This window comes from Erithacus rubecula (genome assembly GCF_903797595.1).
Source record: "Erithacus rubecula genome assembly, chromosome: 3".
In the NCBI taxonomy this organism is placed as follows: Eukaryota; Metazoa; Chordata; class Aves; order Passeriformes; family Muscicapidae; genus Erithacus; species Erithacus rubecula.
Window position 1 is genome coordinate 114,330,577 of NC_136689.1, and position 26,630 is coordinate 114,357,206.

The 26,630-nt window shown below is 39.2% G+C and overlaps 1 protein-coding gene across 3 annotated transcripts in view; it reads right to left on the reverse strand.

Annotated features, from left to right (window-relative positions):
- Positions 1–21,679, reverse strand: part of PDE7A (phosphodiesterase 7A) — a 74,713-nt gene extending 53,034 nt beyond the window's left edge. For all 3 annotated transcript variants that reach the window (XM_079300020.1, XM_079300018.1, XM_079300017.1), the window contains exon 1: positions 20,529–21,679. In XM_079300020.1, the coding sequence (XP_079156146.1) occupies positions 20,529–20,666 (138 nt within the window). In that variant the 5' untranslated portion in view covers positions 20,667–21,679. The remainder of the gene's footprint in view (positions 1–20,528) is intronic.
- Positions 21,680–26,630: the final 4,951 nt, after the last annotated feature.

Sequence of the window (26,630 nt, forward strand, 5' to 3'; positions counted from 1 at the left end):
CACTTCACAGCTCTTCTGTTTTACTTTGATTGGAGGAAAAAACAAAACAAAACAAAAAAACACAAAAAACAAACCAGAAAAACCCAGAAAAAACAAACAACTAAACTATGAAATTATTGGTCAGAACATACTTTACCCATATAACTTAAAAGAGAAATTAAAAATCCTACAATCATCTCAGAGACCACTTCCAGTGTTTGAAGATATAAAGTACATGCATAAGACATAAAGTAAATACATAATTTCTAATTCTCAATTTCTAATGATAGAAAAATCTGTTTCAAAAATTAACACATTTAAAACATATCTTGAGCAATACAAAATAAATCTTTACATAGAGATATACAAATACACTCAGCATGTAAGCTGGAACCAAATGCACAAATTTAAAGCAATCATTTTTAACCAGTGAGCACAAGTTTTTTTCCAGAAAATAGTACAATGCAAAAAATTTAAGGTAGTTCTGTAAACTGATATATTTTTATCCTTCTAGACCTGAGATACTTTTCCAGGAACAACTTAACTTTCAACACTGGATTGGCTGTTTCTATTATCTACAAAGCCTATAGTTCAATAAAAAAAATTCAAACTGTGGGTTTAGAAGAAGTCTGAAGCAGTTTCTTCTAGGCACACAATGCCTGCTAGGGTTTTAAGTAATGTAGTAATCAGGGCTAAGTGTGGTAAGGGCATTAGCCATAAAGCAATCTGTCATTAATGATGAGAGTAAGTTTTCAAGTGTACAGTTCATGCCAAAATGCCTTTGATCCTGAAAATGCAACACTGTACAAAGCTTTGAAAAGGGCAGCCACAAGAGCTGCAGAGTGCTTGAGAGCCATCTCCTTTATAATAACTGAAATGAGACTAAACACTGCTTAAGTTTCCTTTTTTAATAAAAGTAACTGCTTGATGTCTTAAAAATCCCCAGGTATAGCACAGTTTATCTGAAAAACTGATGTCTCTCATCATCAGTTTATGGCTTGTTTTTAGTGGTACAAGAGTACTTCAAGTACTTCCAGCCCACCTTGAACTGAGAGATTGCACTGACTGACACCTCAGTGCATGGACATTGCTGTATCTTCATTCCAAATTTTGCAAAATAGGTTTCAATGTAACACTCAACACCGGAGAAGCAGAAGTATGACTAATAAACCGAACTTCTTTCCTGGATCCAACCTCCCCCATACCATGGGCACATGGTACAGGAGGCTCACTGCCCTTCAGCTCTACACCTTTCAGCCTTTCACTGAAGTATAGCTTGTCCTAAGGCAATATATATATTATTCCACCTCTTCCTGAATCCAGACATGTTGTGGAGGAGTGGGACAAGCTCATACAAATGCAAGGCTCCTGAAATGACGAACTAGAGGGGAAAAAAAAGTAAATTCTGCAAGTAATGTTGGAAGACCACAAAAATACAGCTTTGAAATCAGAATTGTAACTTCTATAGGGTTAGAAAGGCAAGTCTATTATTGCATTACAGAAAAATATTGTTTGAAAAGCAGAGTACATCTGTAAAATGCACAGGATAAATTTTAGTTTGCATCAAGCAGTACTTATTTATGTTAATACTTTTCCCTTTCTGTGTAGGAAAAAAAAAATAAGGATAATTAGAATCTTAAAAGTGTCTTTGAATGCAAAGTTATAAAGGTCACAACAATATCCCCCACAAAACCACATGAAGGGACAATAAGCTACCCTATATCTGCAGATGAGATTTCTGGAAAGTCTCAATATTTTCATGGTAATAACTCCATATAAAATGGAATTCTATACGTGATATTAAGCAAGTAGCTTAGCAACACCCAACCCCTTCCTCTCTATAAATTAAATTACATCACAAACCCCTCGAAAGAGTAATTTAGCTTTTATTCGCTAAGCAAATATCACAGCATACTTATTTATTTTTTAATTTTTCCTAGACATTTTGTACCTAAAATACATTCTAACAAACTCCCCTGATAGATTACTTTGCTATTTTTTCTCCTAACAACTATGTATAAAATCATGTATCACAGTTGATAAAATGAAAAAAATGAAAGGGTGGTGATTTCCATAACTGCCAGTATTTTTATTATTTAAAACATAAAGGGTGAAACATAAGAAACCCAGTGAACAACTGTACAGAAAGCCTCCTTGCTACACTGTTGATAAGACTAAAAGTAGGAGAGAAAGCTTAACACCAACATTACTTATTTTTGTTTGCTCTTAAGACAGAAAGAAAAAAAGGGAGATGATAGAAGTCTGAACAAATCTTTGAGACAGAACTATAATTTTCAAGGGACCACATTCGAATTTGCATCATTGTCAAAGCAGGGGAAGCCCACCTCTGGCTTGTAGTGAAGCACAAGAACTTCTCCAGAAATAGGAGGAGCAAGCATTCTGCAAAAGCAGAAGAGTAACTCACCTCTTCACAGCAGCTGGCAGAAGTGACTGAATTCCTAAATCTATAAATGTCAACAGCATGCATATTCTAAGAAAGGGGAAGACAACATTGATGGACTTTGCTTTAGCTGAGGACAATTAACTACCTGCAGGTCAGAGCTAAGCATCACCACCACCTACTTAAACCAGAAGAACCCTGGGCTCCACAGCTCACACAAACAGGGAATCAGAAGTGAAGATAGGCATACTCTTGCCTCCCTCAACAAGCAACAAGCAGACTTTTTCTACCTTTGAGTTGCCATTTTGGCATGCATATGCACACCAGTTTGGGTAAAGATTTTTAAAATTAACTATCCAGTTTTCCTGTGTTTATCAATCTGAAGTGCCAGATGTAGGAAAATCCTTCAGAGGGCAACTTGGTATCATGCTGAGCACATCAGCAAATTCTGGGCACCGAGATTATTTGATACTACAAAGTCTAGAACAGACTCTGAGCTTAAGAATATGGGAACTGTCTCCATGTATGTGTTAAATCTGTGCAGGTCAAAGCCTGCTACACATGTGCAGGAGGCTGCTCTGATTCCAAACCCCTCTCTCTGACACAGAATACCAGGTGACTCATTTCTTTGATATGCATGATTTCAGTGTAGGTAAGTGACCTTTTCTTTCCAAAATGCAGGTAGCGTCAAACTGCATCAGACCAAATCAATGGCATACCACTGATGTCCCCTAAAGTTAGAACAGTCCTGCTAATAATAACAACTTATAACATATCTGATGCCAATACACCTTTCTGAAGAGGTTATGTAGTGGATTGGAAGACACATGAACAAACAGCTGGGAGGGAGGTAAACCTGCTTTCAAGGCCACTTTTTTATCTATGGTCAATACTGACAGGCAAGCTACTAAAAAGTATTCAACACTAAAGTATCAAAAAATCAACAAAGCTAAAAAAAAAAAAAAAGCATAATGCCAAGCATTACACAGAGTAGTATCCTGAGTTTTGCAATTAGCCAAGAACTATAATACCTATAAAAAGGCAAATCAATTCTGTAATTGTTACCAGTGAAGTAGCATGGCCATTACATGTGTTGATATAAAAGGATAATTCAATACCTACAAAGACAGTTTAATCTTTAACAAAACTGATAGAAGTATTTTTTTTAGTTGCCATTTAAATCTACAAAACCCCAATCAAGGAGGACACAATTTTTTTTTTCCCTCTCACACTCCAGTCTAGTTTTCTGCAACTATCAACAGCCCACAGCTGAACTCATATGACACAATGAAGGCCTCCAAGATGTCAAGGCTGCCAGATTCTGAAGGTGTGTGATGGCTTGACATTAGGTTCTCCATTGTGCTGGCAAAAGAACACTCTGTGTGCTGATGGAACTGACGTCGTTAATACCCACAAAAAGTTTTTCATTACAATACAGAAAAAATGTAGTCAGGCATTAATTAGTGAGGCTCTTTCCATCCCCCGGCCACCGCTCAAAAGTGAAGATCCTCAAAGTCTCTTAGAAAATTCCTATCAAGGGACTGCTCTCAGGAATAGCACCAACCCATGCCAAAATACCATCAGAATAATTCACTTGGTCATAACAGAATGGCTAAGATAAAAACCTATTTTAAAAAGCACAAAACATTTGAAAATATAATAACCCCCCAATAATTTTAAGACACATCTATAAATGTTTGTAATTTAAAGGCATTAAACTTTCACTTTTTTCACCAGTAAAAAAACACTAACAAAATTAATTGTTACAGAAATACTGAGAATTTTATCTCAAGTATTAAGTTACTGAAAACAAGCAAGCTCAAAATGAAAGCTAAACAATGAGGGACTGGATAAAAACTGACCTCCACTACTATGAAGAAAAGCCTAGGTACAAAAAAAGGTGAATTCCAATAGCTGCAATTATGATGTTGCACCTATTGTATTTGAATGAAAGCAACAGGATAAAAAAATAACTTTTAGTTGTCATGATACACAAAGCATTTTTAAAAATCAAATTATTTAAATCATTATCATCTGCAAATATGATATATTCACCATATAATGTAACAGGTATAAGGGTTAACTTCTAAGGAAAGCATTCAATTAGTTTAAGTGACCTTGGAAACTCTTAGCTAAAAAAAAAAAAAAAAAATTCATGTTGCAACTGGAGTTGTTACATTTGTCAGTCCAGATACAATTTCTGGAACCTTGCTTTGTAAACGTTCACTGCACAGCCATACTTACATTCCAGACAACAGCAAGAGAGAAAGTACTATCCATAAAATCAGTTACTTCACTTCTCCAAACAACAAATAACAGACACCACCAAAAAATACTAGCCTAGAAGTTCACTTCAGAAAAAACCTTGGTTTTTTTTCACTTACCTGCATTCCCTGAAAAAACAGTTTTCAGAAAGAGGCAATACTGAAAACATCATGTATGTATCATCTGCCAGAAAAGACCTCAAGCTTATTCAGCTTTCATTTTTCCTGCTCAGTTTCTTATAACCGCATTTTCCTTGCCTACACATGAGGTACCACAAATTCTTAAGTAACTGACATCATTTCCAAAGACAAATCACCTAGATAGCCGGACAAAGCTGATTAAAAAGATACAGTACATCCATACCAGCTTCATTTGAATGCGTGGGAGGAACCCACAGCGGTGCCAGCACATTTATGTAATGTGGTCACTGCAGATGTTCAGACACTTTGAGTTGTCAGCTGGATTTGGAGATACACATCACAAAGCAGACTGGCAATTTAAAGAAGAACGCTCCAGGTGGTGTGTGGATTTTAACATGGCGAAACATCTCGAAAAACATGCTGGTATATCTACCATATAGAACAGGTTTTTAAAACCTCAATGACACATTCCACCATGGGCTAATTAGAATTAATTTGTGCCCCATAGCCTCAAGAGCTGCTCTTGGAATACTTAAAACTCCTTAATCATCTTTAAGAAGGTACCTTTTTGTCATAATTTGATCCACGATTGTAAGACAATTTAAAGTAACAAACCTGAAAATTCTTAATTCCAAAACTTGTCCATCCACATATACCATGTTTTAATGCCTTTATTTCTTGTTGAAGTGCGTGCCTGACAGAGATAATTAATAAATAACCTTGTCTGTCCCTTTATCCCTGCCAACAGAAACCAGAGGGCTGCACTTGGGCCACCTCTGTACCCTTACAATGAATCAAAAGACAAGAGCAAAGAACACATAGTTCCTAACACCACTCAACAGGAACTTCTGTCTTGAATACGTGAAACATCTACCCATGAAAATCTTCTTCCATGCCTATATTTTTTTCCCTTTTAAATGATACACTCAGCTATGCCTTTTGCCTGGCCTTCCTACTAGTTTTAAACATTCAGGTTTTTTCTCCTTTGCACTGCTTTGAAATATTTTACCTCTGTGTTTTTAATATCAAAAAGTACGGCTCACATTTCTAAATACCACATTTGCTTGATGAATTCTAGTTGAAGTTGTGTAGTTAAAAAAAAAAAAAAGACAAGCATTCTTAGACAAGAAAGTAGGAGATGATAAATTTATGTGCTTCATCTTGTGAATAAAAAAGGACAAATTATTGGAGTTATTGAAGCATTATCAAGCACAGACCTCATGCATCTGTCCACTACCTAGTTTCATTCAAACACTGAATGAGAACCTCAAAAACAAGCAGCTTGGCAGTCCTGTCCTCAAAGTAATTAGTAATAAGTCAAAAAATAAGTTGATACTTAAATGCTTGAAATATATTCAGGAAGGTGAACATGCATGATAGATAAATGCAATTTCTTATCATGCCAACAGTATTTTAATGTCTATGGAATACCAATAAAACATTTCGTTTTAAAACTAGAGATGCTTTCTAGTCTAAAACTGAAGATAACATGCTGCTCTCCATAGCAAAAAACATTCCCAGTAATCAGAATAACCCATGATTGCTGCTAGAGGCTTAAATAAATCTTGGAGATAGAGTATTAAAAAGCTATCATCAAAGACATGTCCTTACCTAACAGAGCAATTTTTCACAAATAAGCCTAAAAACAATCTCATTCAGTGAAAAACCAATAAATTGCAGTTAAAAGTGAAAACAACACCAAAGAGGCTAGAACTATTGCCTATTGCACTATCTGCACCAGTAATTCTCTATTACTGGCTCTGGGCCTCCATTTACATGCTCAGACTCCAAAGTATTTGCCTTCATTCTCAACCCTTTTCCATCTCAAACAGCAGCACCAAATCAAGGATTACAGACTAACCAGACCCTTCTTCCCTAAGCATGAGTCCCCCTTTCCCTCAAAAGTATAGGAGTGTTTTGTATGCTCATTTCATGTGTCATTTTCAATGGTTGGCAAAAGAGACTATAGAAGAGCCATTAAGACAAGGAAAGGGAGCTTACAAAAGAGATTCCAAATGAAAGAGATTCCAAAAACATCTAAGTGAAAGGATGCACTTCTGTGTGTCTGCATAACTGAGACTGGAACAGAGATGCTGAAGAAGATGGACACTTCAGCAGTGCCTTTCAACAGATCACACAGGACATGAGAGGTCACTACTTTTAGGGCACAGAAAACTAAGTCCCTTATCTCACCTACAATATTTGTACAAGTTCTCAGCCATAGAACAGAGGTTTAAAAGTATTTTGACTTCTGATTTTATTGTAGCATTATTTTTCAGAATAGTACTGAGAAAGACTTAAAATGTAGACAACCCATGCACATTTCGGCCCAGTGCAACTTTTAGCTCAGAAATGAAAACCAAAAAAAGGTATTTAGATACATAAGGTTTAAACCTGCAAACTAGAAAACTAAAGAACATAATCACTTCACTAATTATCTATTTTAACTACAAAATAATTTCATCTGCCTTGCAAACTGCAAATCTTCCATCTTTGTTTAACCCAAATATGACATTCTTAAATGCACCAAGGAATTTTCACTAATGTGAAACATTAATGTGTTTCGTTTTCCTGAAACAGAATATGTAGTATATGTAATATACAGAATATGTAGAATATGTAATAAACAGTAAAAACTTGCAGGATGCCTTGGATTGAATATTAAAAAAAAAAGAGAAGATGTTGAAAAAGTACTGCAATGACATGATATGACATTAATTCCCTTTCTGCATAACCAAGTTTTGCCAGGTCAACAATGAAACTTGACTTTGAATTATTTCAGTTTGTTACGGGTCTAATTAACCCATGCCAGAAGCTTCCTCTGGATAACATTGTCCTTTTACCAAACCCTTTCCAATCACTGATCTGTGGACTAAGGACGAAATCCCATTTTCAGAGTCTCCCTTTGTAAGCTATTTCGGGCCTGTTCTCTCTACAGGCTGACTTGGATGTTGAGACAGCAGTCAAAGGAAGAGTACGACTTTAGAAAAAAATACAGGAAATAGAAACTGTAAAGAAAGTCTCCATTTGAACCTTCAGTAGAATGAGGCCCACTTCCAAAACCAGGATTGCTGCTCTTCCCCGTGCCCTTGCTTTTTCAAGTCACTTCAACCCTAAGTAAAAACTACCCCTCCTCCCAAATTACTAAGCACTTTAACAACCACACTCTGAAGGATGCTGTCACTCCATAGTTAGAGCACAGTTCTCACACCTGCACCCACCCAAAGTCAGCCCACCATTCAGATGCAGGACTGCTGAAGCTGCTGGTGAATTATGGCCCCTTTAACCCAGCTGCATGCAGGCAGCAGTCCTGGATCTACTGGAATTCAAGACAAGGCAGCAGCACAGGAGCCCAAACTGGAGGCACAGATAATAACAGCACCTATAAGAAAACACCATAGACCAGACACATGTGAAGCAGTTCACATCCTTGTGAGGATCCAAGAGAAGCCTAAAAGACGACTGGAACAGAAGAGTAAAATTTGTCACACTGCTCTGAAAGCGCTAGAGGCTACTATATATTTTAACACAGATGAGAAAATTAATACAGAGGTGCTGAAGAAGCAACTGAGAAGCAAGCTCAATGTTGGAAACCGTAACTCAGCAACTACTGCCTCACTGGAGGCCTCTATTGTGTAGGCGCTGCCATAATCTGCACGCAATCTTTTTTTCATTCCCTGCAGAGAATTAGCAGCACAGCCCTTACCCACCTGCAAAGAATATTGGGCCATGAGAAGCAGGAATGAAAGCATGCACCACCATTACATAACAACACACACACACATCTAGGTGTCCATGGAACACTTGAAAGCTCACAGCTTTCTTTTCCTCACAAGAGCCACCTCTTCCTGTTTCCCAAAGCATTGATCAGTGGAAGCCCTAAAGAGCAGAGACTTGCTTAAAACCTTTCTGCATATATTAATATGTATGTATATTTTACATACATATTACTCTAACAAATAATCTATACTTTCACAACAGATCCATCTTCTTTATTTACCAAACATTTCCTTTGGCACTTTTAGAGTGAAGTGAAGCACTGGGCCTCATAAAGACACCTAAAACTTTCACAGAAGGTTTTTGAGAGGCTGTATGTGGGCTAAGCCACCATGTAGGAACACAAAGAAAGCAATGCTACAAAGCAGGCAGCAGAGGGGAGAAGATACAATGGATAAAACAAATGCAGATCAACATTCAAAACCATATTGTTTTCACAACAATCTCAGGCAGGGGGAATATTCTTCTATCACACACATCACACAATTATCCGATCTTCACCTTCTCCCGAAGGGAACAAACCCCAAAAGGCACTGGTGGCATATTTCTCATACTGCCTTTTGTCAGTCCTCAGTCTTTACTCTCACAAGTACTACAAAGATTCCAGGCATAACCTTCATGAGGTATCTTCTACAGTAAAGATAAAGAGCTAGTAAGAGAGGAGATCCATGCACATCACCTTTTCCATCCTCAAGTTTTACTTCAACTGCGGAGCCATCATCTGCTATGGATCCATTCTCTTCTCAGATGCCAGCATGCATGAAATGGAAGCCAATACATTTACTGCTGCAGCTTCTCTTCTATCATGATCCAGCAAACGTATCAGCCAGCACAGCCTATTTTATCCCCTGTATGTTAACAGTTTCCAGGAACGCTCTCCTGGTGCTGCTCTGGGCAGATGGCATACGGCCTCCCAACTCACTCAAGACACTACTCCTAGGCCAGGGGTTGAGTTCCCCACAGGCTCCTCATGAAGCTACACACAAATACCTCCACAGGACTGAATGCATTTCAGGACACGATTCAAAATAATTCTGCCAATCAACATAATCAGCATTCTGTGTGCTCTACTAAATTCAGCAGAAATGGATGGCTGAACAACTGTGCACACATGTACACAGTCAATCCAGATTTGTTTGACTTGGCAGCTCAGTAACATAAAGAACAGCTATAATGGCATGACTGCCCTTGGCCTAAGACATGCTTCAGGGCAAGCTTGACAAAGTTTGAAGGAGATATCTAACAACATGTAACCTGGAAACAGGAAAACCAAAAGGACTGAGAAGAAGAATCCCAACAGTTACCTGACATCATCCTGAAGCACTCCCAACTGTAAAACTAATGTGTCATTCTTACTAAAAGCTTCTAAAATCTCACTATAAATGATAAAGGCTAACAATCTCACAAGTAAATATTTTTTTATTTAGAAAGTTCAAGTGAGAGCAACAAATATTCTCAAGTTGTTAATTTTAGGATATTATTTTGTTTTGTGACTTGATGGACACAGGACAACATAGAAGGAAATGCTACAACAAATACTGGTTTTTACACTTTTCTGAATCTATGCAGCATGCACCATATACTTATTCAGTTACCACACTTATATATATATATCTATATATTTATACACATGCACTCCCACATACATACACTAGTAAGCCTTTTAAGAATGCTAAACAATTTTCCAAAGACAAATGACAGGATTGAGCGTCATGTTCTCACACTTCATTTATAAACTGCAGCAACCATGGCTACTTTTCATTGAAAATATGCAGAGGAAAGATGCCTTCAATTTCACATTAAAATAACCTTTTATTTGTGCATTATTTCTAAATCACTACTCATATAAACAAGAAAACTAATTTTTTTCATATTTTGAAGTCAAATAACCCAAATTTTGAAATTGAATGTTTTACAGGTAAAAAAAGAATATAGGTTCTTTTGATCTAATGTACTTAACCAAGCATTTGTTCAAAAGTTATCAAAAATCCTTTTAAAATGTGATGTCAAGTCTACCTAATGGCTGAAACACCCAGAACCACAGACTCAGCTAATAAAGATGAAATTACAGATTTTGAAGCTGTGTGAATAATAATAATATATAAAAGACACAGGGTGCACAACGTTTCTTTAGAAATACTAAATACCTGAACACATTGCATTATTTAATTAGAAAAACACTATGGAATCAATCAGCCCACTCTTGTTTGCCCAGAAAGTGAAACAATTCCACACAGTTCAGCTGTTCTGGACATTCCTCCAACTGCAATGGAAACAACTTGAGTCAGTGTTGCCACACACTGGGTGGCCTCTGCCTGCATATCCCAGCTCCTTCCCTTGCAGCAACACTCCACAGATCCTGCAAGAAAACCAGGGAGAGACAAATGAGCAGAAAATTACTGCTACAAAAATTAAAGGGCTTTCTGCTGCTGCAGCTCAGCAAACCAGCTTTCCACAGGGTCAGAAGAGTGCAACTGTCAGCACTAGAGCAGGAGTAAAGATAGACAGCTAAAAGCAATTACAGTGCAAGCAATACTGCTTACATTTAATACCAAAAGCACCCTGGAACTATGACTGCAGACATTAAATAAAATTCTTATGTGAAAAAGAATTTCCATTTAAAATTAATATTAGTAATAAAAACTATGGCTCCTGTCAACAATAATCATCAACCACAAGCACCAAGCACAGCATTACAACGTGTCAAGGCAGAATTAAAAAAACTGCCCTCCTGTTTTTCATGACACATTAAACTCAAAAATCATTGCACTTAACTTTAACAATCTTAATTTCAGGAGTGTCAGAAACAAAAAGTTTCTGTAACATGGATTATTATACCAAGAAATGAGTTTAAGATGCACTTTTTAGCCTTATCAACCTTTTTCTTCTCCCACCTTAACCAGACCCTTAGTCACCCACATTCAGCATAAGAGAAAAATTTGATCTCCTGACTAACAAATTGCTTCCAATACCATCATATTTTTCAGCATGTAGCTTATTTCCCATGTTCTCATACAAATACAACAACATTAAGAATTATGAGAAATGTCTTAAACTTCATTAGTCTTAATTGTCTTTCCTATTTATTCAGTCAATCATGAATAATAGCTCCTTGTCTAATCCTCTCAAATCATCTTTCCTAAAAAGCTCATGAAAATGGATTAGCCTTGTAGTACACAGCTGATTGTTTCACTTACACTCTATTGTATCAAAAGGTGATAGGTGGAAAATTTTAACCAAAGGCCTTTGATTAAAACAAACAAAAAAAGAAAAAATCCCTTCAGGCCTCAACTTAAGATGGAAGGGCATGGCAAAAATAACATCATAATATCACAAGAAAAAGCATAAACACAGGGTAACCATAGCTTCCACCATTCAACACCCTTACAGAGATGAAGCCTTTCTCCTCCTTAAAAGACCCTGAAAGTCAAGACAGATCACAAAGTACAAGCTCAACATAAAACTTTAGGAATTTAGTACCTGAAATTTGCTACGTTTGACTCCTAGTCTTCACTTACAGTAGGTTGCAAAACTTCTGCAATAATCTGAAGTGACAAAGATATAAGCAGAAGGACTAAATGCAGAGAACAATCACTATCCTTTTTGAAAGGAGAAGAAAAAAAACACTGAGGCGACAATGTTTTAAAGTATTTGGGACATTATGAGCTTCTCAAGATTAAAAACTCAAGATTATTATTTTTAATTCAGGCAATAAAGCTTTACCATTTCATCTGCCAAACTGTGACCCAAATACTTAAGTGCTTTATCTGGACAAAAATGTAATCAGTTTATTTTGTCCAAATGAAAACAAACTAAGAAAAGCTTAATAAATATAAATTCAGTGGAAAGTGCAGAAATTCCTATTATTACTATCCTAAAAGAAATGTAGCTCAGACTTCACAACAGAAGAACAATGGCAGAACAGCAGAACTCCATAACAAATGCAGTCTCGATCTCATAATAAACAAGAGCATCAAAAAAACCTGACCTTTACTATCCATTATAGACATTTATTATTTAGCAGTTTCACACTATGTCTGCAGCTATAAAAAACTACAGATTTTTCTTTGCTCAACATCAGTAAAAGCTAAAGTTGATGTCTAAAATTCCACAGGTAATAATCAAGGAAATATAAGTCTTACAGGCTTTTTGAAAACTGGTTACAGTACTTTACAGTTGCAAAAGAAAAGACAAGGCACTACTGATAAGACACACACCCCTGCCACACATACACATTTCAGGAGATTACTGTGGCACCTGAACTTTACTGGAAAGTTTAAGAAAATGGAAATGCAAGTTCATGCCTGACTAAACATGAAACCTCCTTCTCAGCATGCCATCAACTACAGCATCAATATATGGGGTTATTAGCTACAAACACAAAACAAAAAATAACACAGGCCAGTGCCTGCCATGACAGCTACGGCTCCTCCACCACCAGACTATGCTATTCAAAGTTTTTTGTGAGAGTGTTAACTTTTTGTGATCTGGATATAACTGAATCCCTCAGGAAATTACTTGCCTGCTATCATCCCAACACCATGTGTACCTCCATTCTTAAGACAACTAAGAACCATCACATCAGACAGAAACTTCACACAAAGTTTCTAAATCCTTTCTGTTCCAAGGCTGATTCACCTATTGAAGACTGAGAGTTCCCATTGTAACTTTTTCCCTCTTAGCTTTGGAATAGGTTTCTGTATATTTTCCTTTGGTTTTCTTTATCCTGTGGGGTAGAATTGACCCCTTGCCCTAAAGGGGCAACAGGCTGTATTTCAAATATATTAAATATCCAGCTTTATTAGTCAGAGTAGCCACTGGCTTTGTCTGTCATGGGGGAAGAAAAGGAAAAAAGTCTGTATGACTGGTAAAGGAAACAGTGTCTTTCTTTCCTCATATCTCATCTGGAAAAAAGGAGAGGAAGAAATAGTAAAATATTCTACTAATACAGACCTTTCTTTATTATTCTCTTTGCTGCATACTCTTTCTGATGCTCATGCAGACAGAGAAGGAAGGCCTACTGCAAATCTTGGCTCCTTCACAACTTCAACTACAAGCAGAGAAAAGAATTCACCCTCTCTCTGCCTTGCGATAAAAAGCAGACTCCAGGAATCTCTAATTATAATTATTGTGGGAGTGTGGTCAGGAAGATAATAAATCAGATTGCCATATCAAAGGTGTACAAAGAGGGGGGAAGTGGGAGGAAAACCGGAGTCAGGCTTCTGTAACAGAAGTAAAAAATTCTCAGGGTATGGAAAGGAGGAGGGCAGGGAAGGCAAGATAACAGCCACAAATTTATCTTCAACCAGAAAGAAAACAAAATATTTGGCTACAAACTCCTTACCATACAGCCAGGATGCAAACATACAAATAAACAACACTCCATCTAACCCCTAAATCTAGTTTCCCAGAACTGTATTTTTATAATAAGATATTTTGTCTTTGGCAGGCTGCCTTGTTGGATTACACAGGGTGCTTATTTACACTGCAGTTACTTGCTAATGACATAATCGGAACAAACTGAAGAAAACTTCAAATCTGATGAAACTCAAACTCTTTCAAGGTTTCCTATGAGGATTCTGTGTACAACTCTGAACTAGAACTTGAGAGGTCTGTGTTCAGACCTAGTCCCAGACACATGCTTCTTGTAAGACCCTACATGCATGTGCATGTCCACACCATGCATTTGTGTTTGCTTATATAAGACTTCTTTCAAGCAGAACTGAACATTTCATTCAGCTGTGAATGCACACAAAAGATTATTTGCTTTATGTAGTATGATTACAGAGATTAGATTCAAATTTTTAGCTTGTCCACCTTCACGCCTTCATTTACAAGGAAAAGATATTCTAGTAGAACACACTTCAACCATAAGATAAATGAATTTGTATCTCAGACACACAACTGTATAAATTCATGTGGAAAATACTGACACGTGTTAACAAAAATTTATACAGTAAAGGACAACCAAGCTATTCTGGTTTCACATTTCTGAGAGAAAGAAAAAAAAAAAATAAAAGCAAATCACCAAATTCATTTGAGCTGTCAAATTACTCATTATTCCCATGCAGGTACAGTTAAGAAAAGTGAATACAACAGGTTTAGTCCAATCTAAAAGGTGTTTAATATATTTGAACTTTAACCTGGCCTGACTTGTAAATTCTATCATGAATCTGAGATCTTCGACACAAGAAAATTGCTGAGTAGATGTAAAAATCTACAATTTTAGCACAAAAACAGTGAAAAGTTGCAGATACCAAGTGATAAGGGAAACACAAGGAAACAAGAAGCCAATGGTCACTGACATGATAGAGAACTGTTCTAACATTCTATTACCAGGATTTTTTTCCAGTGTAGGCTTTTCAGAAAATGGAAGAACTGAAGAAATAAAGATTCACAATGCAGATGTCCTCAGCATTGTTTTCCACATGCCAAAACTGTAGATGTGTGAGAAAAACTACATTATTTGTATGATATATTATTAACTCAAAACTGAGCTTATTGACTCAGAATTCACCACGTTTGGATACTGTTGCTTTTCTCAAGCCACCTAGAAAAATAGACTTACCTAGTAAATAGGGGTTTTTTTCCAGGAAAGTTGCTGAAACAGACACCCACAGAAAACGCTCCAAAATCCAACAACCTGTATTTGCATGCTATTACTGCATAATTAGTTCATATAGAATATTGAATATTCGTATACTAATGCTGGCTTTTTGTAAAATTGTTTTGATGGTTAAAATTCAATATTTTCCAACTTGGGCACATAGTTATAATATCTCTTTTCAAATCAATTTCTCTTTAAAGATAGCATCTAAATATTGAGGTCCATACAAAGCACAAAACATAGTATTACACAATCTGGACAAAGAAGAATTGACTTTTGTGACTTAAGACAATCTAATTAATGGGGACTTTAAACTATTATTCTGTTTAGATCTTACATAGACAATTATAGGCCATGAAATAAGCTGCTATGACCTTTTTGCTGAATGATGCACCAACGTTGCTTTACAGTAGAACACATGAAAAAGTTAATTGGTCATAAAACTCAGGGCATTTTAAAAATGAACTGCCACATAAAATTACTGTACTGTATGAAAGCCTCAATCAGAACTTGTCTGTGCTGTGCATAGAGTCAGCGTCAGTCTCTCCCTCTCATATGAATAGATGCAATCTCAGCAACCAGACACAATAAATACAAGATGAAGGGAATGGCAAGCATAGCAGCAACACAGAATTAATTCCAGAGGCTAGGAATCACAACATGAAAATTATTTCATTATTTTAACTCGTTAATTATTCATGCAGTAGAGATATGGGAAATGGCAGGAGAAAACTAATGAAAGAGCCAGCAATTGAGAAGCACTGAAGAGGATTAAGAAAGGTATAGAAGAAAAGTTATGAAAAACATTGGATGAGAAAAGAAAGGGGTTTAGGGCAAGGTTTTGCATTCAGTAATAAGGCCAAGGTAAGGCATTCCTTCTGTTTCTCCACTGCTTGTTACTCCTGGTCTAGCATTGTGGTGTGCTGCTTCCCCCTTATAAACAGTCACAGTCATTTATGAAACTGTACTATGAGTCAGCCAAGGCTGAAAAATAACCTGATCAAAAGAAAAAAAGAAAAAAAGTTGACACAACTAAGAGGAGGATGCAGGAGTAGAAAGGAGCAGCTGCAAGGGAAAAATAGGTCATGCCAACACTTCTCGCAGCAAAAAGGTGCAACCACGGGATTAAAGACCAATGTCTATGTCCAGACCATATAAATGCATCTCAACTGCATCTTCTAACTTAACATGCTATGTGCAGAGCAAAACACCTTTGGATCACATCAGGTGACAGTGACAAGTAGAAACACACAGCAAAAGGTGACCTAAACACTTTGCTAATGTTGGGAAAGAGGAAGTATCACCTTTCGTTGAAGAATCAACCAATGCAGTACATTTCCAGGTGCTCTTAGTGACTTTTTCCCTCACTTCATCCCCCAAGTCAAATCTAGCATTCCATATGTGTGATCTACAGTCTATTGTTCAGCTACAAGAGTCACCAAGTCTGACACTACATTGCTTAAAGGCACGAAATGGAGATGCAATGAAGAAGGATCTTGAACTGGGCTATCAAATACCAGGTAGCAGCTGGACATGGCACTGTCTGGTATACAGTAGTACTTGGTACTTCAGGTGGAGATGGCATCTACATTTCTGAGATTTAAATGGAGTCTTCTATTATTTGCTCCATTCCCTCTTCATGCAGTTTCATCACTAGGAGACATCTTTATCATCATCAATTTCAATCATTTAAAGACAGAAAGGCTAAAGCTAGATCTTTACTTCAATTTAAACACTGCTACTAGATATCATTGATGCCATTTTTGGAGGAACTGAAGATGCTGCAGAGCCAGTTGCAAAGTAGAGAGATGGAAATGAGTCAAAAATAGCAGCTTAGGCCAAAGTTTCTTACTCATTTGTGATATGTTTATGTCAATTCAACATGGGGTGAGGGGGAGTGCAACACAGGACAATCTAAAAGTAGCTCACAGCCATGTTTGTGAAGTGATTTTCATTATAAACCCTTATTCATAAAAATGCAGACTAAGAATTTTTACACTAAGTACAGAAACTTTTTTACTGCTATTAACAACCCAAGCTAAAAACTAGCTGAGACAATAAATCAAAAATTGTTCTCCGAAAGCTCAGCTTTCATTTGAAAACCATAATTTTGTAATATATGGAATGAACACCCTAAATGTATGATCCAAGGTACTAGTTCACATCCACCTGATCTCACAGTGAACCTAAATTCAAATCTCATCATTGTGAAATGTCCTGGTAATTTCAACACTTATACATTCAAACACCCTTAAAAACAGCTTTTAACACTAGCACTTAAAATTATTTCATATTTAAAGATGATTATTAACTGAAACATTTGTATATACCCATAAAACAGCAGCTTTTCACCTGACTGGACTTGAATAATAAATATCATTAATGTTACCTTTATTATTTTTGTTGTAAAAACTTAAAAATTAACAACAATTAAGACTACAGGGAAATAATTCATACATAAAAGAAAACTACAAGGAAAAAGGAATAAGCTTTTCTCTGCATTTACTGGGTCTAGTAAAAGGTGAAAATCACCACAAGGAAGACTTTAATTTCAGTATTAAGAAATAATTCTTTTATGACAAGAACAGTTAAGAACTATTAAGAACAGTTGACTAGTGAGATTGCATAATTTCATTATTCAAAGCTTTTATGACTTTCAAAAGCCTAGTGGTACCATCTTTTCCTTTAAATCAGTTCTGACAAACTTCAATAAGCCTGTTTTATTCAGTGATGGCAGGAAGCTACCAAGTTTCCTGCTTGTGTTAGTTTTCTGCTGTCTTAGTGAACTGAATGAGCAAACACCTGACAAGCATCAGAGATGGCATAAAGGAAGCAGTAATAACACATGCCCAATGTCAGGGCTTTTAACCTTCAGCAATAATGAGTTATGTCAACTCACTGCATCTCATAATACTATATCTGAAAAAATAGATTAAGCAAACAGATTAGACAAACATCTGCCAATAATGCTGTAAGTACGATTTATCCTTCCTGGGGCTGTGAGAAGTAGACCAGAATCCTCGAGGTCATTTCCAGCATCACTTTATTTCAGCTTTAAAAAAACAACACATGGCCCATTTTGAGCCCATGTAGAGAAACTTCAACAAAACTGAAATTCTACTTAATAAATTAAGGGAAAAATATTTGCCTGCTTGGGACTTTCCAATTAAATGGTATGTCTAATGTAGCATGCATTTATCTCATGCATGTTTCCTATGTAAAATACCTTCTTGCTGAAAGGATAAGCCTAAAACATCGTATGACTCAATCATGTCACTTTCAATCTCTAAGTGGGAATGCAATTTTCAAGACCTTACATTTTTCAAGAAAATCTGTTAAATGCATATTAGTTGTAAAATGCTGGCTGTACGAACCAGCTCCTTGGGTACACATCTCCAGTATTACTCCTATTGCTCAAAGCTAGCTGGAGCAGAAGACTGAAAATGACAAACTGCTAAGGGTTCAGCTCTCTTTGGACAGGAAAGAAACTGGAATGTCTTACAAGAGATTTGGAAGGTAAAGTTAAGTTCAGGAGTTACACAGAATCACTAACCTCACTGGTGATGCTCCTTAGTCCCTCATTTACACCAACCTGTGACTGCAGCTCTGGTAGATATATTTACATCCTATTGTTTGCAGGAGACTTCAGGGAAAGGGGAAAAGAAGGTAAAGCTGCACTCTAATCAGATGTCTGATAACAGCAAAGGCTCCCTCACTTAAATATCCTAATTCCTTTTTATTAATACATAAACTTCGTTATTTGTTGGTTTACGCAGATAAAATACTACTTGGTCAAGCACACATAGTTTCCCTTTTTACAAGCTAATCAAGCACCTCTTCTTGGAACTCACTCATATACCTGCAGCATATTGGTCAGAAAATAAGGAATCCATTGAGAAGCTTGAAAGTTAGAAAAAAACCCACTTTAAATGTCAACACTAGATCTAATTTGGAAAGCTTATATACACTTCATGCATCACCTGTCCTCGAGACCATAAAGAAAGGAATACAATGTATCACCATGACCATTTTGCCTACCCCTTTTCAGAAAACCAGGAATGCTTCAAACAAGGGAGACTCTTATCTGCACAGAACAAAGCGTGCTATATTAGGTTGGACTTTCAAGATGGCTTATACATATGGAAAAGTCACCATCACCAAGTACAGCTCAGAACAAACAGTACAAATGGAAAATATCCTAACCTGATTGCTACACGGAAAATTAATTTGCCATAAAACCAAAGTTTTTGTCAATTATTACCTTTATGCTCAGGGAAGGAAGCATTGTCAACATATGTTCATCTTCATTTGCTTGCTAATAATTATTTCCACATCCATTCAAGTTCCTGATCATTAACAGAGTATTTTGTTGATTTCTGCTGTCCAAACATACATGTGCCTAATGCTCACACACACACAGAGCTCCCGTGCTACCTAAGAGGGGACAAAGCCAAAAGCGACTGGCAGCTCTGTACTTTCTACAAAGACGTATGCATAGCACAACAAGCCATGAAAAAAAAGTAGAATAACTTAATAAGATACACCAGAAATGTACGGAACAAAAAATTACCACTACACATGCAAAGAACATCATCTTTTGTAAGGACAACATACTTCACAGCACTTAAACAGACCTTTCAATCTCGACATAGGAAATCCCTCGAAGCCAAAACGGGCTGACTCCCCACCAAAACATATGCTTTCCACCATAATTCCAGATTTTCTCTGGAGACTTCCGCCAGAATATAATTTTATCACTGGGTGCTGGGAAACCATACTAACGCACATCCAGAAATTTAGGGCAGTGTTCACAAGAAAAACCTGCCTTTTGTCCTGATAGTTATAATGACCTTTTTCACAGTATTTCCAACACGATCAGTTGAAACAAAATACAGTACAGTTCACACTGTGACTGATGTAATATGGGCTGGGAACAATACCGTGGAAACGAAAAAGCCAAGGATCTTTGTCTCCTTCTAGACAAATTGCCAAGCCTCAATAGTTGGAGGGAGAAAAAGCAGAGCATCCCAAATAAAACACTGCAGTGCATGCTCACCATTTCAGTAAAGTCGCTGCAGCTTTTGGCAATCCCATAGGCAATCTGGGCCCTTTAAAGACAGCCCAAGGTAATAAAAAACCTAAAAAGCAGTCCTAGCTTAAAAATTACAGGAGAAACAAATAATCCACTGGTTGTGGAAATAAACCTCACGGAGTTCACCGCTAGCATCGCAAGCGATGCTAAAGAGATAACCTCGGCAATAACTAGCCATAAAAATATTAAATGCTGCATCTTCTCGCCACGGCCGCCGGTGCTGGGGGGCAGGCGGTCAAGGGCGGCAGGCCCAGCGGCAGTGCCTACCTGCGAGAGCTGCCGGGGGTTGGGGCAGCCGAAGAGCGCGGAGCTGGAGCTGAAGCTGATGGCCCCTCTGCGGCTGAGGACGTGCTGCGGCACCGGCCTGTCCAGCGGCAGCACGGGCAGCTGGTAACATACTTCCATTGACGAAGCCTCCGTGCGCCGGCCCGCCGCGGGGCAGCGGCCTCGCCCGCCGCACCTGCCCGCGCAGGGCTCGCCGCAGCGGGGAAGGACAGGCGGCGAAGCCCCGCGGGGGCCCGGCGCCTCCTCGCCGCCCCCGCGCCCCCCGGGGGGCCGGGCCGGGCCGCGCCGGGCCCCGCGCCTTTGTGCTTCGCCGCCGCCAAAGCCCGGCGGGAGCCGCCGGCGGGAGCGAGGGGGAGGCGGCGGAGCGGGACGGCTCTGTCAGCGCCCGGGGCGGCGAGTCCCGGCCCGCAGCCCTCGGCCGCCGCCGCTCCCTCCCTCCCTCAGGCGCGCTGCCGCCGGCGGGAGCCGCTGTCAGCCCCGCTGCCCGGCGCCGCGCATGGAGGGCCGGGGGCCGCGCTGGGGGAGACACGCGCCGCGCTCGCCTCTATTGTCCGGCACAGCCAGGAGCGGGAGGAGGAGGAGGAGGCGCCGCTCTGCCGAGGGGAAGGGGCCGGGCCGTCAGAGAGGGGACCCGGGGAGGAGGAGGAGGGGGAGGAGGAGGAGAACGGAGAGAAGGAGGAGGAGGAGGAGGAGGAGGAGGTAGGATGGCGCCTCCGCCCCGCCCGCGCGCGGCGGCCCGGCTGGAGGAGCAGGCACGAGCCCGGCGGACCGTGCGTGGGTCGCGCGGCTGGCGACACGCGCAAAGCGGCGTCATAACGTCACCGCTGCCCACACTCTCCCCGGCCGCGCGCACCAGGCAGGGGCGGCTCGGCGGGCCTCGCGCGCCGCGCGCATGCGCCCTGCCCCCTCCCCCTCGCGCCTTGGCAGGGGCGGGGGGCGGCACCGCCCTCCTCCCTCCCTCGCTCCTCTCAGAGTCGCGGAATCGCCGGACGGGTGAGCCTGAGGGAGGCCTGCGGGGCCATCGGGTCCGACCTGTGACCGAACACCACCATGTCAACTAGACCGTGACACGAAGTACCACGTCCAGGCTTTCCTTAAACATTTCCAAGGACGGTGACTTCACCGCTTCCCTGGTCAGTCCTTTGCAGTATCGAGTCACTCTTTCTGTGAAGAAATTGTTCCTAATGTCCAACCCGAACCTCTTATGGCGCAGCTTAAGACTGTGTCCTCTCATCCTCTCGCTGGTTGTCTAGGGGAAGAGGCCGACCCCCACCTGCCTACAGTCTCATTTGAGGGAGCTGTTAAGAGCTGTAATGTCACCCCTGAGGCTTCTTGTCTACCAGGGAGCGAAATACTCTCTCAGCTGCTCCTCCAATCTGTGTTGCAGGCTCTCTGGCCACTCCATTGTCCATCTCTGGACTCGCTCCAGTACCCCCATATCCTTCCTGGACTGAGGGGCCCAAAACTGGGCACGGTACCCAAGGTGCAGCACTGCTTGGGTGAGACCCAAGGAGTCCTGAGGCCCTTGGGGCAGTCAGGTGGTGAGCGGGGTTCGAGTAGCCCTGTGTCGTAGCATGTCATCCCCAGGGAACGGCATATGGTTGTGTCAGGGGAGGGTTAGGTCACATACTGGGAAAAGGGCTCTTCACCCAAAGGGTGGTTGGGCACTAGAAGAGGCTCCCCAGGGAAGTGGTCCCAGCCCCAGCCTGACGGTTCTAGAAGTGTTTGGACAGTGCTCCCAGCCATGTGGTGACTCTTGCGGATGGTCCTGCTGCGCGGGGACAGCAGTTGGACCGTGACGATCCCTCCAACTCGGGATATTCTGCGTTCACCAGCCCTCAGTTCCCCATTCCCATCCCCACCCACAGGCTGTGCCCTGACTCTGGGGGAGCAGCGCTGAGGGGGCTGTGGTGTCACTGGGGCCAGATCTGGATTCTCTGGCTGCTCCTGCGGGCACCGGTCAGTACAGCCTGGCCTTGAACACCCAGCTTGGGCAGCTGCTTGAAAATCAAACATGGAAAGATAGTTTTGTTTCAAAATGCATCATTCATCAAATGAAATACACTGGAGAGTTTGTATTTGCATTTGAACCCTTGTGGTTAATTTTTAGGATGGGGAGAAGTGGGATTTTTTTGCAAGACAAAGAAGTAAAACCATGTAATTTTTGTTAATGTAAAAAAAATTAGGTTCCTGCAAACAACAAAATCCAGGAATTGCCCTTTAAGAGAGAAAGGGAATCATTCGTGATGTGATCTACTTATCAATAGCAATGTACATCACATTAGCTGGGACACCTAGAAATAAACTGCTTTTTTTTTTTTTTTTTTTTTAGGACTAAGCTTCCCTTTGTCTCTCTGCAACTGCTTTTTCTTTCCATCCTTTCTCTCTTTTATTCTTTATCATTAACACAATCTTAAATATAGCATGATCGGTAAGGGAACATTTCTTTGAATAATATGTGAAGTGCTTGTACCCACTTAAAAATCAGATTTTGCAAAATGATTCATATGATTTAATTTTGCATAATACATTGTTCTTCTCACTGCTTGCTTACTGGCAGAATGGTTTAGATTTCACATGATAGTGGTTATTTATAGGCAATGACACAGCTTTGGAGGAACCCATTTGGAAAGAATAGGTGGTTTGTATGGAGGGTTTTCATCTGTTTGAAGTAGTTCTAGAAGCATGTAGTTTTATAGATGTGAACTGATGGCCATTTCACTTTGAGTTATGAAGTTAACAAATGCACCTCATTCTTTTGCAGAACTGTAATCCCACCTTATCTCAAGGATAGCCAAAAGAACATATGGACACATGAGGAGGACACTAGATCAACTGCTGTATCTTAAGAGCTTTTTTCAGCTGCTTTTCCTCTCTTTGTAAAAATAAAAATCTTACAAGCATTCTTAATGTGATTTTATCATGCATGCATGCAATAATTCAAGATACAAAAAGCATATAGTAGTTCAAAGTAAAATAACATTCTCAGCTTTTTTTTCCTGGTAATTAAGACATGTCAGGTTTTCTTCTGCATTCTTTGACCGTTTACTCATATTTAGCCTGGTTACATTAAATCAGCACTGTTTTTGAGTTACTGATAGAACCCCACCAGCTTCACTGGTGTCAGGATTTCCCTCTCTCAATAATTTCTAAAAATTACTTTTTCCTACTAATAATGAATTTGTTTTCTGTACTCAGGTAGGATGGATTTTTATTCTAGTCATTCTGAAATTCAGTTATAAAAAAATACATCGTATTTTTAGGGGGAGAAGTATATCCTTATTTGCACAATATAAGTAGTGTATATTTCAGTCCTATATGGTCAAACTAAAAGTGAAGATTATTGATAGTGTGTTTTATGGTTTCTATCAGCTCTGCATACTTTCATCTGATTATTTGAAATTAGTTCTTTAAGGACACTTTAATTTTCAGTCTAAGCTTTAAAGAACATAACCAGTGTTGTCCTTCAGATTATCTTTGATCTCTAATTAATGTTATATAAACACCTTTAAGGAAACTGAAAACCTTATTATGAGGTAAGCATAGATTTTCCAGGTGATGACTGTTTCCATAAGCATGATATTCTCAGGACACAAACTGCTATTTTTTAATAAATGCAAAAGATATTAATATTAGCCCAATGTTGATTTCTTGAGTGAATTACAAGGAAGACTCTTAGAGAATCGTAGAATGGTTTGAGTTGGAAGGGACCCTAAGTATCATCTAGTTCCAACCCCCAATCTTACCTCAGGATGACAGACGAAGCCTTAAAATGATGGGGTAAGTCACATATTTTCAGCCTGAATATGTTTGCTGCAAAAAGAATGCATACTCTGTGACTTACATCCTGCCAGTTCTGTCTGTTGTCTTCACTTGCCACACTTTAAGAGCCTGTAGAAAAGGAAAAAGGGTTTTATTGATTTTTGTCATAGAGGTATAACTAATAACACCCAAGTATTTATCCAGAGCATTTTGTTTGAATCAAATTTCAACCATGGAGTTCTTTGAGTACCACGGTGGTGTATGTCTTAAATGCATTATAAGATATCATGAGGTGCCATAGTTCAGCCATGTAAACCCTGTGTCTTGTGAATTCTTTATCTTGGCAGATACAGCTATTAATCAAAATATTAAAATTTAGGGAGCATTAATAATGTTTCAGTGTTTCTTTTCACATTTTTGTCTTTTGCACATCATTATTATTTTCAGGGTGTTTGCTGTCTAGCAAGGAAAAAGCATTACTGATAGCTGTATTTATCAGAAAGAACACTTGTGAAACCAGAGAGATAGAAGATCACAAATCAGAGCTAGTTTAGTTTCCTGGTTACTGTGAAAAGAAGATTAAATCACACAAGTACTCTAGTGAGACATCCTGCTGGGTTATCTGCATGGAACGGAGTGCCTCTCTGGGGCATGCCCAGCTAACACTAACAGAACTGAACAGTCTGAGCAGGAGAGGATGCTTTTCCCATGTTCTCTGAACTGCATGGAAAATAGGGATCCTCAAAGGCATAATGTGCTTGTACTTTGAAAGCATCCTAAAAACAGAAAAAATATTTATTTGTACAGGTACATGATCAAAAACAAGTACAAGACACTTGAACTTTTTTTCTTACCTGAAAGTGTTATGTGGTCTAAAAATCAGAGTTATTCTGTAGACAAGTAAAATGTCTCTTCATTTGTTACATCCCCAGAAACTGCATTTTTAGACATTATTTTTGGTATTTAGCACAAGAATCAGATAGTCCTTTTTTTTCAACCTAGAGTTATTGTCTGAGTGAATACTGAATATTTCCATAGGAATTTCCGGCATCTGACAGCTCAGTTGAAATGTACTTCTCTCCCTGTTTGGTGTGTCCCTTCCCTCTGCCTTGCCCTGGGTCTGCACTGGGCTTCTTTGAATTGTTGGGCAATGCACCAATCTTGTCTCCTCTTTGTTTTGATATCCCCTGTACCCTGGATGTTTTCTGCAGAACTTTGCATCATTCCCTCAGCGTGTTCATTCTTCCAGAGTGCAACAACTTCCACTTGCCTTCACATAAGTGTATTGTGATTTCCTCAACCCATTTTTTGGTTGGTCAAGATTGAATACTAGTCCTGTCCTTCAGTATGCCAGAGCCAGACTTTCTTGGCTCTCTGTCATCTGCAGTTTTAATAAACAGGCTCTCAAAACAGCTCAGCAGTAAAAATTCCATGAATGAGTTACTCTAAGACCTGTAAGAGATCTGAAGAATGATATTTAGTAAATCCTGTCAACTCATGCTAACTCCTCTGGGAATGTTTTACAGTCATTTTTTGCACCCATATTGCAGGACCTTTATCTATTCTAAGGCCCAGGTTCATCATTCCTGACTTTAGAGGCTTAATCTGGAGAATAGTTGCCTAAGGCTAATTTCCTAGTCAATAATTAAGGGAAAGACAGCAGGCTCTTCAAGTTCTTTGAAGTAGGCTTTCTCTTCCCTGAAAGGAAGGAACATGGTGTAACCTTTCTCCTAATTTAAGTGTCTGTGAAGTCAATCAGATGGAGTGGGATATGTGATGGTGTTTATGGCAGTGTCAGGGTGGGCCATGGAGAAGGACGGTGTCAGCAAAGAGAAGCTAAGTCACTTGTGCTGTGTTCCCAGTAGCTACATGTTTTGTCACTCTGCTGGAGAGGCAGATAAAGTCGGTTTGACTTGTCTGGGCAGACTGCTTGTTTGCTTTTGCTTCAGTTTCTAGTATTTTAAATATCATATTGAAACCTGTTCAGAATATTTTCAGTATTTGTAAGAACTTCAGTTTCACTAAACTGACAGTGGCTAATAGATATGTACCAATTCTAAGCCAAAACCAGTCAAGCTGGAGCAGAAAGTAGAAGAGTGATCCCAGAGCATTTCAAGTTTTAATTTGCTTCCTGCCCTAAGAATCATCTTCTATGCTCAATTTAAGACTGAAGTTTTGCTGACAAGTTATAGCCTCCAGAAACAGGACTGACTATGGAAACAGGCTAACAAAAGTCAGCTCTAAACACAGCTACACACTGTCACAAATTTAATGTGGGTTCAAAGCCAGCTTTTTCTAACTCCACTGAAGATATTATTTGGA